This window comes from Carassius carassius, chromosome 35 (assembly GCF_963082965.1).
Source record: "Carassius carassius chromosome 35, fCarCar2.1, whole genome shotgun sequence".
In the NCBI taxonomy this organism is placed as follows: domain Eukaryota; kingdom Metazoa; phylum Chordata; class Actinopteri; order Cypriniformes; family Cyprinidae; genus Carassius; species Carassius carassius.
The window spans coordinates 6,193,228-6,210,494 of NC_081789.1; the positions used below are offsets into that span (position 1 = coordinate 6,193,228).

The 17,267-nt window shown below is 37.7% G+C and overlaps 1 protein-coding gene across 1 annotated transcript in view; it reads right to left on the minus strand.

Moving 5' to 3' along the window:
* Positions 1 to 10,753, minus strand: part of LOC132115919 (rho GTPase-activating protein 21) — a 130,636-nt gene extending 119,883 nt beyond the window's left edge. The window contains exons 1-2 of the mRNA XM_059524351.1: positions 10,462 to 10,753; positions 9,341 to 9,543 (exon numbers count right to left, since the gene is read on the minus strand). Coding sequence (XP_059380334.1) covers positions 9,341 to 9,412 — 72 coding nt within the window. The 5' untranslated portion in view covers positions 9,413 to 9,543; positions 10,462 to 10,753. The remainder of the gene's footprint in view (positions 1 to 9,340; positions 9,544 to 10,461) is intronic.
* Positions 10,754 to 17,267: the final 6,514 nt, after the last annotated feature.

Consider the following 17,267-nt stretch of genomic DNA (forward strand, 5'->3'; position numbering starts at 1 on the left):
ATGATCTGGTTCAATTTTCGTGCAAATCGGACAAACCGTCTAGGACGAGTTCGAAAAAGTAGGTTTTTCAAAAAATTCAAAATGGCGGCCATGTTTTTATGACGAAAATGACGTCATAGGGTGCAATCGAATTGTCATGAGCTCAGAAATCAGATGAAAAGAGAATTTTGTTGATTGGCCTTACGGTTCAAAAGTTAGTAGCAAAATAAAAGTGAAATTTTGGACAGTTGGTGGCGCTAGAGGGAATGACAAAATTGGTGTATTTAATGTTGGGACTGTCCTCTATCAAAAGGTCAAACCAAAACAACTTTCCCGCAATCGGTTCTATGGGCTGCCATAGACTCCCAGTTGGAAGAAGGAAGAATAATAATAAGAACTAGGGATGTGCACGGATAGTCGAACATTCGAATATTCGTTCCGCTCTAATTATTCGATAAATAAAAATGATATTCGAATTTCGCAAAAAAAAAAAAAAAGTTCACAATAAAACCTAATTTGGTCACTTTCTGTGATTCTCCACGGCATATTTGAAGGTGTATGCAAGCCAAAAATAAATAATGAATGATTAACGGGCCATTCACATATCGCGCCTAATAAGGCATGGAAAAGGCTTTGCGCGCCGCTTTCTCCTTCTTTCCAAAGCGCTCGGGCAGAATAGCTCCTGAGCGACGCGTTCTCTCCATGAAGACGGAAATTTCAGCAAAGGATAAATGGATTTGCAGAACAAAAAAAAATCGCTTTCAGTAGCTTTGCTACTAAATTTATTTCAAAATGGCAATCCATATACAGCTATGATCAGCTGTTCCTTCATCTTGGCTGAGCTTTCAACGTTGTTACAGGAAAGGATGAAGCTGAATGTTTAGTTCTTGTCACATGACCTGCGGTGCGCTTGTAGCATTCTGAAAGTTTAGATGTTTTTAACTCGATGCTGTGCGCATCGCGACCGCGTCGCTTCCATTATGAGCGCGCATACCGCGGTCCTACATTGGAAATAACGAACTTGAGCATGCAAAAGACGCGATATGTGAACGCCCCCTAAAAGAACTGCGGTCTTCTACAGTGTTTCAAATATGCCGCAGAGAATCACAGAAAGTGATCCAAGAACATTGTTGCAGCATCTCTCAAGCAACGAATAAACACTGCTAACTTGGAGAATGCAGTGAAAACTCCTCTTCTCGCGTCTGCCCTAGACCCTCGGCACAAACATCTCAGGTTTCTCGATGAAAACATCTCGTCGGAAAAGGCTGAGCCAGTTCTCCAGCGATGATTACAGAGAGTCCAGCCGAGACGAGTGGGAACAGTTCTTGCTGGAGCCATGTATTCCACCAGATGAGGATCCCATTCAGTGGCAAACGAAAACACGAAGCGCTTCACAAAACTGATTCACTTAGCACACCGTTATTTGTGAGTCCCGCCAACGTCTGTATCGTCAGAGCGCGTTTTCTCCGCGGCTGGCCTTATTGTTAACAGACTAAGGAGCCGACTTTCCCCCAATCATGTTTACATGCCCGTATTTCTTAACAAGAACATTTGAAACAATAGAAAAAAAGCAAAAAAGATTTGCTGACAGTTTAAAAGTTAAGTGTAAGCTACATTCTGTACAATAGCCTAATTGCTGCAGGCTGCTTTACGTTTTTTCTTTGTTCACTTTTTTTTTTTTTTTTTTGCTTTTAATCTGTACTTTTGTTTGTTTGCACGCATTGTTAAAGGTTTTCAGCTACAAAACACGATGTGTAATGTTCAAGCTTGTAAGCTTGTTCAAAATGACGAAAACAAATGTTGCTGAAAAATAACGTCTGACTCATTAAACTTAATTTAAATAAACGAATATTCGAATATTCATTTTTTGTGAGCTCAAATATTCGAATGTGATATTTGTGGAAAACGCCCATCCCTAATAAGAACGGGAACAAACACAATAGGGTCTTACGCACCTTCGGTGCTTGGCCCCTAATAATGATAATAATGATAATAACAATATTTATTTTTTTGTAGAAAATCAGAGTGTTAAAAGGATTTCTGAAGGATTGTGTGACTGGAGTAATGATACAAAAGATTCAGCTTTGAAAGTCAGCTTTGATTATTCCTAATAAACTGTTTAACTGCACTCGCAAGTGAATATTAAATTATGTTGTGGGATAATTAAATATATTCTAAATAAACTACAAACAAAATCTATACATTTATTTTGTACTCACATTATTTCTTGTAACTCCTCCCTCTCAGTCACACACCTGACTGAAAGGCTCATTATGCAGCTCATTATGCAGACCTTTGTCTTCTCAGGTGTAAATCACAATGATATTCATGATAGTTGACGCCTACTCGCCTACCCTACTGACTTTAGCAATTTAGATGTTTATAAGCAACTGAAAAATGCACAAATGTCAGGGCATGACAAAACTTCTCCAGGCCCCAAAAATACCCTTAGATCTCAGAGGGTTAAAATTTAAATGTTTGATTTTAATCTTGCTCAGCAACATCCTGGCAAAATCACAATCAAATTTCATTAAACCAACTGAAAGGACTGAGATTTCCTACTTCAAATCTAAAAGTTTCCATGCAGATGTACAACCCGAATTCCGGAAAAGTTGGGACGTTTTTTAAATTTTAATAAAATGAAAGCTAAAGGAATTTCAAATCACATGAGCCAATATTTTATTCACAATAGAACATAGATAACGTAGCAAATGTTTAAACTGATAAATTTTACACTTTTATCCACTTAATTAGCTCATTTAAAATTTAATGCCTGCTACAGGTCTCAAAAAAGTTGGCACGGGGGCAACAAATGGCTAAAAAAGCAAGCAGTTTTGAAAAGATTCAGCTGGGAGAACATCTAGTGATTAATTAAGTTAATTGATATCAGGTCTGTAACATGATTAGCTATAAAAGCTTTGTCTTAGAGAAGCAGAGTCTCTCAGAAGTAAAGATGGGCAGAGGCTCTCCAATCTGTGAAAGACTGCGTAAAAAAATTGTGGAAAACTTTTCCTCAACGTCAAATTGCAAAGGCTTTGCAAATCTCATCATCTACAGTGCATAACATCATCAAAAGATTCAGAGAAACTGGAGAAATCTCTGTGCGTAAGGGACAAGGCCGGAGACCTTTATTGGATGCCCGTGGTCTTCGGGCTCTCAGACGACACTGCATCACTCATCGGCATGATTGTGTCAATGACATTACTAAATGGGCCCAGGAATACTTTCAGAAACCACTGTCGGTAAACACAATCCGCCGTGCCATCAGCAGATGCCAACTAAAGCTCTATCATGCAAAAAGGAAGCCATATGTGAACATGGTCCAGAAGCGCCGTCATGTCCTGTGGGCCAAGGCTCATTTAAAATGGACTATTTCAAAGTGGAATAGTGTTTTATGGTCAGACGAGTCCAAATTTGACATTCTTGTTGGAAATCACGGACGCCGTGTCCTCCGAGCTAAAGAGGAGGGAGACCTTCCAGCATGTTATCAGCGTTCAGTTCAAAAGCCAGCATCTCTGATGGTATGGGGGTGCATAAGTGCATACGGTATGGGCAGCTTGCATGTTTTGGAATTCAGCTCTGTGAATGCTGAAAGGTATATAAAGGTTTTAGAGCAACATATGCTTCCCTCCAAACAACGTCTATTTCAGGGAAGGCCTTGTTTATTTCAGCAGGACAATGCAAAACCACATACTGCAGCTATAACAACAGCGTGGCTTCGTCGTAGAAGAGTCCGGGTGCTAACCTGGCCTGCCTGCAGTCCAGATCTTTCACCTATAGAGAACATTTGGCGCATCATTTGGCGCAGCAGCTGGAAACCTATATAAATCAAGAATGGGACCAAATTCCAACAGCAAAACTCCAGCAACTCATAGCCTCAATGCCCAGACGTCTTCAAACTGTTTTGAAAAGAAAAGGAGATGCTACACCATGGTAAACATGCCCCGTCCCAACTATTTTGAGACCTGTAACAGAAATCAAAATTGAAATGAGCTCATTTTGTGCATAAAATTGTAAACTTTCTCAGTTTAAACATTTGCTATGTTTTCTATGTTCTATTGTGAATAAAATATTGGCTCATGTGATTTGAAAGTCTTTTAGTTTTCATTTTATTAAAATTTAAAAAACATCCCAACTTTTCCGGAATTCGGGTTGTAGATACAAATACAAAAAACTGAGTCGTTGAAATACAATAATCTGGCAATGAGTCTGACAAAACTATGTGTGAACTGTGCACAGGCGAACAATTCTAATGTACGGTGACGGCTGTGGTCAGAATATGAATGCTACAGCTATGCAAAGCATTCAGTTGTTATCACGATTAAATTCAGCTGGCCAAATGAAAACTAACAAAAATGAAAGTGACAGAGGAATGTGGCATCCATTCGCTGACAGGAAGTCTCAGTGCAACAGACAGCATTACATAGATTTTGTTTAAGGAAAAAAAATTGCTAAGATATTGTCATTCATTCATCGAGTGATGGTTAAGTTACCTTGTAAACACTTTACATGATACCATAATAATTACAATGGTTATTGCACTTCTTGAAAAACAATTAAAACAATAAATAAATGAAAAAAAGTCAAACAGTATAAAAAGCTTTCAGGTCAGGAACTGAAACACTTGGTTTACGGAAATCTATTGGATTAGAGACTTCAGATCTTACTGCACTTTCCCTAAATCCCTGCGGAATGAACCAGGACATGTCCATGCTGGTCCAGGAAGCAGACGTGAAGCCAGTTGACCAATGAAGCCTGGCAGAGAAACCAGTATCCAAACCACAATGGCAGAAAAAACAGGCAACTGCTCTGTGCATACTGTGCTCGGCAGTGATTTTGTGGGTGTTTACGACATTGGCTAATTTGCATAATTCCTTCAAACCAGGTTCTAAAACAAAACATAAGGCAAATATATCCATATATCAACGTCAAACCATTTTGTGCAAAGCATCAAACAGAGCATTTCCCAAATATGTTAGAATAGAGGGCAAGCCAAAGGCAAGCACACAGACAGAAACACATTCACATGAGAGAGAGAGACTATAGAGTGGAAACGGGGTGAATCCACAAACATACACACAATGAGAGCCAGCTTCTAACGCTCTCTCTGCCTGTTTTTCTGAACATACAACAGAAATCAATACATATGAAAACAGAATGAGCGGGTGAAGAGCTGAAGTGGCAACTCAAATCTCTGGTCCGAGATGGCACACAGAAACAGCCCTGTCAACACTGGATTATGGTTTGCTCCATTAGATTCAATGAGACAACGGTCGAATCTAAAAGGAGAGTTTGTTAAGGGCGTCTCCACAACATCTAAAAAGCATGAACCTCAATCGCTTAATGATATGAGCAAACAATTCAAAGATAGACATTAAAGACAAGTCTATATTATGATGCACTGTATTTCTGAATGAAACAGGATATTGAAAATGTAGAACAGAGATTTGTTTTATTCATTAGAAATTGATTGAATCATGAAACCCAAATGATAGAGTAAATTCCAGAGCCAACTTTAGCTAATATATATATGGCACTGTGCAAAAGTCTTAGGCCATTAGTATTTTCACCAACAAAAAAAATGGTTTTAAGTCAGTTATTTCTTATTTGCTGTAGTGTGTCTGTAGGAAATATCCATTTACATTAATTGTAATAATCCAGTGAGATTTTTGTTTGCACAAGGAGTCTGACAGCAGCCAGTGCTCCACACAGAGATCTGATCTCATCATCATCATCATCAGTCTCTCTGGAATATCATGAAGAAACAGAACAAACTGAGACAGACTCAATCCAGAAGAACTGTGGCAATGTCTCCAAAACACTTCAAGAAACCTGCAAAGTACTGTGCAAAGTTTTAGGCACTTGTGTAAAAATGCTGTAAAGTGAGGATGCCATTAAAAATAATGACATAAATAGATTTTATTAATTAACTTCTATTAACCTAACTTAATCAAATCAACATTTGGTGTGACCACACTATGTGTAAAAAAAGCTTTTGTCCTAGGTGCACTTTGCGCATTGTACAGTGGTCAATTGATGTAATATTTGTAGTGGCCAATGCCAGGTAGATGATGACCAACATTATGCTGATACTATATAAACTACTGAAACATTGAAATTAATCAAGTGCTACAGGTATTAGCTTATGAAGAAAATTACAATATGACCAAATACTGATGCATTTATTTGGCTTCTCATTAAATACTTCTCAAAAGTTTGGGGTCAGAAAGATTTTTTTTTTTTTTGTTGCTGCAAGAAATTAATACTATTATTCAACAAGAATGCATTCAATTGATCATGGCAGCAAAGATATTTATAATGTCACAATAATGTTGTATTAATTAAATTCAGTTTTTGAACATTTTATTCATCAAAGAATCCTGAAAAAAATATCACCGTTTGCAGAAAAATATTAGGCAGCACATCTGTTTTCAGCAAGAATAGTAAATGTTTCCTGAACACCAAATCAATATATTACTATGATTTCTGAAGTATCATGTGACACTGGAGTAATGGCTGTTAACAATTCATCTTTGCAATCCAGAAATTAATCAGACTTTCTAAACTAAAAAAAAAAAGTAAACATATATATATAAACTTAATTAATATATTAAAAAATAATATATATATATATATATATATATATATATATATATATATATATATATTAAATTGTAATAATATTTCACAATATTACTATTTTGATCAAATAAAAAGCAAAATCTTACACTCCCTAAACTTTTGAACTGTCAGATTTACTTTTCAACAAGCTTTACAAGAGACACAGAATTCAAAGCCTCCACAAAGTGGCCTCATCTGGGGAACACTAGAATATATGTCCGTGAATGAGAGAGTGGAGGTGTAAAAGCATAGAGCAGCTGGGATTTAATTACCCTCCATGATGCTGGCGTCCTCACAGGGGGCAGGGCGACCGAGGGAGGGAAACACAAAGAGAGAGAGGGACAGACTGGGAGAGACGCCCTCATTAGACATGGAGACCTAGATGGGACAGAATGACGGGACCACCTGAGACCACCGAGCACAATAAATCCCTGGGGGTATCTAATAAGTGTCAAGAGAGACCGGAGCAGGTACAGTCCTGCACCTGTCCATGCTCTACAAAGAAGGACTTAAGGAAAGCTCCACGACTAAGGAACTGATGCATATTACTATACATACCCTATATCTTTATGTGTGTCTTGGGAGTGATGTTATTGAAGTAGAACACTGGTTTCACTCAGCAAGTGGAGGACTCCAGGGTGATAATGATTTAAACAAGCTTTATCACAGACGTGAACAAAATTGGACCCCACAATTAACCATGAGGGACACCAAATCTGTGGATAATGGATCACATCACTCTTTCATGCATATAAACAATGCAATTACACACTGTAATGTTTGGGTTCGCCAGTGGCACTATATAGAATGACTAGACAGATATAATGCCACTGCATTTCATTTTCTCCTAGTAGGTTGCCTACCAAGAACGAATTTTAAAAAAGCATATTGTAGACATATTGCCAATGGGAAGCTGGAAGGGAATGAAACATAATTTTGCTTCATTTTAAGATGAAATCGTACTAATTCACAATTAGTTATATATGCATATCTAGAGGAGTTACTGCCCATGTAGGTGGTCTGAATCAGTCAGTTTCCAGTTGGTTAGGATGTTGGCACAGAAGAAAGCTGGCTATTTAGGCAGCTCACCAGGTTTTGATACAGACCTACTGTCTGTATAACACATAAATATAACAAATATTATTGAACTATAAAAGTAAATCACACTGTTTAAACTGTAATCTTAAAACTCTACAGTTTACTGATGGTAGTACAATTAAGCTTACTGAAGCTCAAACACTGTTGACTCAAGAAGGCATTATTTAATGGTGTGGATAAAAGCTTTTTTATGAGTCTGCTGGGGACTTTTCACGCACCTACTGAGAACTTCAGTTACTATTTAACTTTATAACTAGGTAGCAGTAAGGCGTAATGGACTGAGACAACCAAGGCCCCAAAACTGTGCCACAGCATCATGATTAGTGATTCTGAGGGAAGTTTTTTTTTGCATTTAAAAACATGACACACATGGCAGTGGAATGAAAAACACAAGGTATAGAAATGCAAATAAATACTTTTAACTTAAGAAACAAGTTTCTTAAACGCCAAGAAGTAAGCACAATGGTCAAATGCCTCCATCTAGCATACCCTGTATGCTTATACAAAAACAATAGAAATGCATCACAGTTGAATTCAAGAACATGTTCTGTGTGCACATCACCTTAATGTTGTTAAGCGTTTCAGAAGACATTATTCAAAATAGCCTACTGCTTTAAACTTCAGACCTTATCAGTGAATCCACACAAAATAATAACATGCAAAAAAGCACTGTTCATTTAAAGTAATGCACATTCCTTCAAAACAATGCACTGTTACTTCCAAATAATGCATTGCACTTTTGAAGAAATGCACTGATCCTTCAAAGTAATGTTCTGTTCCTTCACAGTGAACAGTTTCTTTCGAGAACTGGCTGCGTTCAAGAAATAAACATAGAATTTCAATCCTGAATCCCTCTGGATGCATAATAAGTGGTCTGTTGATGTGTTTGTAAACTGCTGTGCCCACCAGCCTTCTGTACCCACAGACCCTGAGCCTACTATGGAGATTACACACGCACACACACAAACAAACTGGTATTGCCATTACTAATAGGTTAATCCAAGCATGCGTTTGCAGCACGCCGTTATGTCCTCAGTGATGATGTAACGCCACATGTCAGAGTGGACACACAAAATCCAACACTGCACTAGTATTCTGAAGAGTGACATTATGCACTGGCAGCCTTACAATATTACTGAGATTAGATAAGTAAGGGCTGCGCTTGCCAAATAAAATAAATAGGCTACTTCATTTAATGATTGCCGTCTCAGTGTAAACAGTCACCGGCTGCCTCTAGCAAGATAATACTGTGCCATGTGTTCTCCATCTCTAAAACTCCATTTTATAAAAAAAAAAAAAAAAAAAAGTCTAATTTTCTCACAGTACAAACATTTATTAATATCAGTGGCCTGTAAGTGGTTGCCATACATATATATATATATATATATATAAATAATTTTTTTTTTTTTTTTTTTTTTTTTTAGGTTTGAACAGATCAATCAAAACAATATCAACATGCACAAAAGAATAAATGAATAAATAAATAAAGAATCAATACTAGTTCTAATCATCCTGTTGAGTTAATGGACTCCAAGAGTGTTTGACTGAAGCACTTGTCCTGCCATGAGCTGTAGATGGTGCAGGCCTTAATATCCTTTTAATTGCGCTTTCACATTTCTCTTAAAGCAACAGAATGATTTACCTCGAAAACTGACGACCCGGCTGGATTTTTCTTCTCATCTTGGTGCTTTGATGCAGCCCAATGCGTTGCCATTATTTCATTTCAGAGCACAAAGGCAGAGGTCCTCTGGAGCCCAACATTGAGATGAGAGAAATAGAAGCGATATATTCCCAATGATCTAATCCACACCATCCAATCTCTTCATGCCCGTCCACTGTAAGATCCTGTGACCAAAGAAAGGTTACTGAAGAGGACACAATGTAGGACAGAAATAAAGATAAGTGACAGTGTCCCGTTAGACAGGAGATCTACCCCAGTCAATATTACCAACAGGCCCATTAGTAGAGTATGGAACTGTAGAACTGTTCAACGCTTTATTATTAGTATTCAGAATAAGCTTGCAAAATGGCATAACAATACATTTTTAGAGAAGAGAGTATGACAGAACAGAGTAAGAGATTTGAAAGTGTTTACTTTTAAGTTTAGCAAGCACTTTCTTCAAAGCCTTTCCCATGTTTATAGGTAAAATAAAGATAAATACAGACTATTGAGAATATAGAATAAGGTAAGCTATAGAATAAAATAGTACAACAATATATGCAAATGTACAGTAGATAATGGAAAACTATACAGCATAGTAAAACAGCAGGATAGAAAACAAAATTATGAATAGAAAACTCAATATTCGGATATTCAGGTAATGTCAGAATACATTATTAAGATAATTAAGCAGAATTATGATTTGGTCTGCTTAGATCGCCTCGACGGAAGCTTGTCATCTGACATACTGCCCGACCATTTTTCATTTCGAGTCCGGTTCTCTCTGCACGCCATGTGTTTCTATGGCGCGAGCTGTAGTATTTGAGAGACATTTCTAAATCAGTAGAGAGCTATTTAACATCACGCGCTGTCATGAGCTGAAAATCTGCCCTTTGAATGCATGCAGGCTGTTTAATAACAAGGAGTGTTTACTAGCATTGTTTATTACTGTGCGTGGTAAACAATCATAAAAGCATCATCTCGATCTGAATGCCTTCCGCTCATCTAACCATCATCTTCACTTCCCTGTATGTTTCCTTTATTTCTGACATGGCAACGATATCTAACAATAGTATGACAGAAAGGGTCAGTCAAACACCTACCTGATCCACTTATTAGGTGACCAGGAATCATAATGCATCGTTTCTCTGCCAAATACACGATTAATATCCAAATATCCGATGCGTTGCAATCGATTTTCAATCAATCGACCAGAGATTATTTACAGTACTCCATAGCCAAATGAGCAGCTTCATAATGAAAGAAAAACCCCACAGAAATCACAGAATCTAGCTCACACGGACGCGCAGAATGACTAGCGTTTAAAACGCAGCGCACGTATGTATCAACGATTTGTACGCGAACAGTTTGATCTCGGTTACTTCCAGATGGCGGCGCGACAGATACTTGTGACGTTCGGTTCGCGGACGAGTCGTTTATTTGAATCGGTTCTTTATTTTGATTCATTTGAACCGATTTTACAGTGTTCAGAAATAACTTCACAATTCACTTAATTGTAGAGTCGTGAAAGGAACTGTATAGGTGGCTCTTACAAAACTTTATCATGGTAACCATAGCTCCCCTAAAATATTTAAATGTAAATAATACAAATAAAAAAAGTAACATCCTGTTTTATGATGTCATATACTGTGATTTTACAGCAGTAGATAAACAGATAAATATTCTGCCATATGTACATAATTTCCTGTAAAGTTTCTTTGCAACGATTTGTAGAGTAAAAAGCGCTATACAAATATAATTGAATTGAAATAGCCTAACAATGAATCTAACAATTAATGAAAACTATAAAGTACATTTTCCAGGGGTTGACATGAACAACACAGTAGGCTTGACACAACCTTAACCTTGTAAATAGCATAGTGACAATAACAAGTACTACCTAACTAAAAGCCTATTTAATAAAGAAGGAAAAAAATATATATTTTTTTTAGTCTCTCGGAGACGTTGGTAAATTGGTGAGTCGGTTCCTTTGAATCAGCTCACGGATCATTCCAACGAACCGACTCGCTTAAAGACTCGGATTTCCCACAGCTAAATACGTTTGCTACTATTAACTGGCGTTCGGTCACTCCGAAGCCCCTCCCCTTCTGACTGCCCGCCGGCCTGTTGTCCAATAGGATGCGATATTCAAATATGCTGGTTGACTCCAACCAACAAGGTTTCTTCTTACATAAGAGGCACATGGTTATGTATTCTCTGCTCAATTACTTACTGTCACTGTTTATTAATACGGATTGTGAGTCCTTGTGTAATTCACTAGAGGCTTAGAAACCTGTTTTTAAAGACTGATTTTGAATTCTGTTGATGTTCTACTGCCAGCAGTAAATGTTTTAGAGATATTATCAAGATCATGCTGTAAACATTTTGTTCTCTTGAAAACTTTTTTTTGGAAGTAATTGACATTTCCGATCAGTCAAATTATCTTTTTTTTTTTTCTGTTGGGTTTAATTAAAATAATCTGATCCTCTTCCAAGAGTTTATTCCAAATGCTAGTTCTTGGCAGTATTTTATGTAATCATGATTAAACAAATCCAGTTCTTCAAAGCAGTGGCGGTGGTATTACTGGCTAGAATGTTTTCACAAGTTTATATACATTATAATAGCTGAATTTACCTGAAATTAAACTATTATGCAGTTTTAGTGATATTCTAAGCTTTGTATGCTCACAGTGTACACCCTTCCTTCCAAAATAAATCTTACACATTTGCCATAACCAGCTGGACATGCATCTGTTCAGAGAAAATGGCAGCTCACGATACTACAGCAATATTTCTAACATTCCAATGTAGTCTCAAACTCCATTATTGTGACATAGAGCATGGATGCAGCGTAAAGCTTCAGGACAAAAGCAATGGAGGGCAGTGTTTTGTTTGCATCTTTCCACCACAATGAACCCGGAACAATAGGACAACTCTTGTGACCAATTCTGAAATAAAAGGCTGCTGAATCTCAAAGAGCAGCTTTTCTCCTATTGTTCTGAAGGCCTGGTGCACTATTGACCAAGACAATATAAGGTTTACTGGCACTTGGTTAGATATCCTAGTTGCTAAAACAACAACAGCAACAATGCTATTACTATTATATTAATAATGTGAATAATAAATCTGTTGCTCTCCACGCTTGACCGGCAGTAATTAGATTAGCTGCAGTAGTACAAATGGTCAACTCCTTATAATGATAGAATTAACATTTAAATCCTGGTGTTTCCACAGGTTTATGAATACAATTGATTGATATTGGATGTTCATATGCATTTTATAAAAACAGAAATAATGAACAACTCATGTTTAAAACAAGATAATGTTAAGTTTAATGGCAGCGTATACAGTGTAAAAAATGAATAAAAGACTTTGCAAGTTTTTGTAAATAAAACAATTGATTGGATTACTCCAAATTATACTGTCTTCCTTCATTTTTAATTTAGCATGTTACTTGCCAGTTTTTCTAGCAATCTATAAATTTATTTCAGCATACATTTAATGATGAAATCAATTAAAATACATATTTTTAATGAGATATAATATAATGTATATTTTTTTTACATAATTTATAAAACCTAATATAAATAATAATAATAATAATAATTCAGCATTTTATGTTACAGCCTAATTCCAACATGGATTAAATTAATTCTCAAAATTATATGACAATGTGAAAATGTGAAATTTTTTTTTTTTTTTTTTTTTGCAAATTAAAAAAAAAAGAGAGGGTGGGGTGTGGGGGATCACATGTACATAGGAATATATTGCCATGACATTCAAAGTTGAGCTCAGGTGCATCCTGTTTCCACTGATCATCAATGAGACGTGTCTACTTGACTGTAGTCCACTTGTGGTAAATTCAGTTGATTGGACATGATTTGTTAAAGCATACCCCTGTCGATATAAGGTCTTTCAGTTAACAGTGCATGTCAGAGCACAATCCAAGCCATGAAGTCGAAGGAACTGTCTGTAGACCTCTGAGACAGGATTGTATCGAGGCACAGATCTGGGGAAGGAAGTGAACACTTTCTTGATGCACCGTGTAGTCAAATTATCATTCAAACTAAATGGTGAAGCGATTATTTTCTTTTAGTTCACTGAGAGAAAGTTTTGCTTAAAGGGATAGTTCACCCAAAAATGAAAAATTCTGTCATTACTTACTCAAATGACTTACCCTCGTGCCATTCCAGACCCATAAACACATATTATTTAGCCCGACCCACAAATCCAGGCCATTGGCACCTATTGAGAAGTGAAATTGTATCCTCTCTCCCATGGCATACATGTGTAGGTGCAGTGTTTTATTATTGTGTCTTTGTCTGCAGTCTTTTTTTTACCATGCTCTTCTGGAGATGTTGTACCTCAGAGACCCAGCGTGAGAAACTCCCTCATCTTTTAGTCTGTCATTCAGCGGATCTAGTTTTAGGCTGCTGGGAGAGAGGCCGCCAGGTTCCCACAGAGGTGTGGAGCGTTTATCAGCTAGGTAAGTTAACCGCTCCTAAGTGCTGATGTTTGATAAGAGCAAGCGAGTCACAGCCAAGCCAACAAAGAGTGACTTTGTCAGTTCTGTCACACAGACCCAAAATGCCTTTTTATTCAGAGGGACAAGAGGTGGATTTTCCTCCTCTGTAATCTGTAGCCATGCATCGGATACTCGAGCTGGAACTAAGAGAGCTCTGTTAGTCTTTCACTTACATAAGGGGCATTTAGCCCATAACACCTACACTATGCCCTGTAACGTTGTACTGTATAGAAAAGCAACATGATACATTGTAAACTTGAGATTTGACTTGCCTTTTCCTTCTATTTTTTGTAGCTGCACAAAGCTGCATGTTAAACCTTTTGAAAATTACAAACCAGTCCCAGCTTACTGTGTCTGTGAGTGAAATCATACAACACTTTTCTCTGCCCTGCTTTTCCATGTTTTCCTACTGACTTATTTTTCAGCCCATATAGAAAATGGAAAATATAACTAGAAAAAAAATATAAATTTTATATGAATGATCAATATATTCAATTATTTAATGTACATTAAAGGGTTAGTTCACCCAAAAATTATGTCATTAATAACTCACCCTCATGTCTTTCCAAACCAGTGAGACCCCCGTTTATCTTCGGAACACAGTTTAAGATATTTTAGATTTAGTCCGAGAGCTCTCAGTTCCTCCATTGAAACTGTGTGTACGGTATACTGTCCATGTCCAGAAAGGTAAGAAAAACATCATCAAAGTAGTCCATGTGACATCAGAGGGTCAGTTAGAATTTTGTGAAGCATCGAAAATACATTTTGGTCCAAAAATAGCAAAAACTACGAATTTATTCAGCATTGTCTTTTCTTCCGGTCTGTTGTGAGATTTCAAAACACTGCAGTGTATGATATCCGGTTTACGAACGAATCACTCGATGTAACTGGATCTTTTTGAACCAGTTCACCAAATCGAACTGAATCGTTTAAAACGGTTCACGTCTCCAATAAGCATTAATCCACAATTGACTTAAGCTGTTAACTTGTTTAATGTACTTAAACAGTACACTGACTGAACTGCTGTGAAGAGAGTACTGGAGATGAACACCGAGCCGAGCCAGATAAAGAACAAAAGATCGACTCGTTCACAAGTCAAGAACCGATTGCATCGGTTTTCGGATCACCAGTAGTCTTATGCGCACAACATAATGACGTCATTTGCAATGATTGCCCTTAGGCTCGTTTGAGATGAGCAAAATCTGCACAGAACCAAAGTCCTTTTAGGCAAGTTTCGGCCGCCATCTTGGCAACGCCTCCGGGCAGCTATTTCAGAATAACAAGACCAGCTCCTATCTAAATGAATGGGCATAGAGTCAGAACTGCACTTTCATTGGTCACCGAGACGTAAAAACTGGATTGTATAGAAACAGCAGTGAAGTATGATAACAATCGCTGAAAATTTATGACTTTGCCCCAAATTAAGGTTTAAAATGCCTTTTTCCCCACAGGTTATACTTTTACTACACATGCGCAAGGGTTCCTCAACTGTGCGCATGCGTCAGTGGAACCAGACGATGGGCTTAAATGTTTCCCGGCTTGACTGTTTAAAGCAGATGATTGGCTTTCCAGCGGGAGGGGCGGGACATGTGCATACAACCGCCATCTTTGCCGTTACGGGTTTTCCTTATATAGTTGTATTCAGGATTGTGGAAGTGGCATGTCTCTTATAAATTGTCTCTGGCAGAACCTGATCACCGGTGATCACCGCGAGATGCATGCCGGTTAGAAAAGTGTCCGAGTTACGTCCGCCTTGCTCTGTCATGCTGACGTGTGCAAAAAAACTCGAGGCAGCTTTGCCGGATTGAGCAGTCGAGTGCAGTTGCTCTCCACCAACTGCGCTGATCAAAAGCATGATGGGAAACGACTGACTGACGACACGGCTTCATGTTCATTGGCTGAGAATGTCAGCCATACATCCACTTTGTCTGCGATAAAATACACTCCATTGCTGATGTTCACAGGCAACTAAACAGCGAGATTCAGGAACTGTCCAACTTCAAAGGTCTTTTTTGACCCCTCCCCTTACTGCAGCCGTCTACTCTCGACTACATTTCAGGCGAGGCAAGGCGCATCTCAAACAAGCCTCTTGATTCAAGCCTTCGGTTTACCTAAGATCCGGTTACATCGAATGATTCGTTTGCGAACCGGAAATCACTAAACTTCAGTGTTTTGAAATCTCACAACAGACCGGAAGAGAAGACAATGCTGAATAAAGTCGTAGTTTTTGCTATTTTTGGACCTAAATATATTTTCGATGCTTCAAAAAATTCTAACTGACCCTCTGATGTCACATGGACTACTTTGATGATGTTTTCCTTACCTTTCTGGACATGGACAGTATACCGTACATACAGCTTCAATGGAGGGACTGAGAGCTCTCGGACTAAATCTAAAATATCTTAAACTGTGTTCCGAAGATAAATGGAGGTCTCACGGGTTTGGAACGACATGAGGGTGAGTTATTAAGGACATCATTTTGATTATTGGTTGAACTAACCCTGTAAATATACAGAATCATATATTGTGTTAATAATATATAACAATATTTGAAAGTAATCGGGAATCGTTGCTTTTCAGTTCTTGAGAAATATGCGAGTAATATATTTACTTATTGTAATGTCTGTCATTTTATATTCAATAATGCACTTTTTATATACATGTTCATGTGATAAAATTTGGTACTGTGTTTTATACACATACACGCATATTAGATGTAAGATAGATAGAGTAGGGTAGAATCGCACAGGCCTGCAATTTGTATGCAAAGAGACTGGAAATGCACAACAGAAAATTGCTTTCATCAGACCATTTAATCTTTAAACACAAATAAGCCTCACAGTCTCTAAGACAAATAATAACACACTATCTTCATGCATTGTTATGACCCACTGACTGATATAATGAAATAAAACCTTTTGTGTCTTCAGTGTAGCACTTCATTCTCCAGTCATGAGGAGCAGTAACTGATGGCAGATGGTGGCTGTTGGCATTTGTACCCGGCTGGCGCCCAGACTGAGTCATGGAAAGCTCGGTGTGAGGCACAAACAGCTCTCACTCGACACTTTAAACCAACCATGTAGAACAATATAACCAGACTCAAATCTTTTTTTGACAGTAGATTAGTTCATATAGTTTCAGATATAATGTCACATATAAGAAGAATCATTGTAAGGTCACTTTGCGTTGTATTATTTAATGCCCTTGAAGGTGTTAGCATCCGTTTTGCTTACTTTTTGAATTCAAGAGACAGACTTTTCAAGCGGATTGCCTGTAGACAGCAGATCCAAAGCAGATGAGCTGAAATGAGTGTTTTTTTTTTTTCAGGATTCTCTGGGAACATCAGCTTTGAGTTCTGTATTAGCGCAGTAAATTTCCAGTGAAT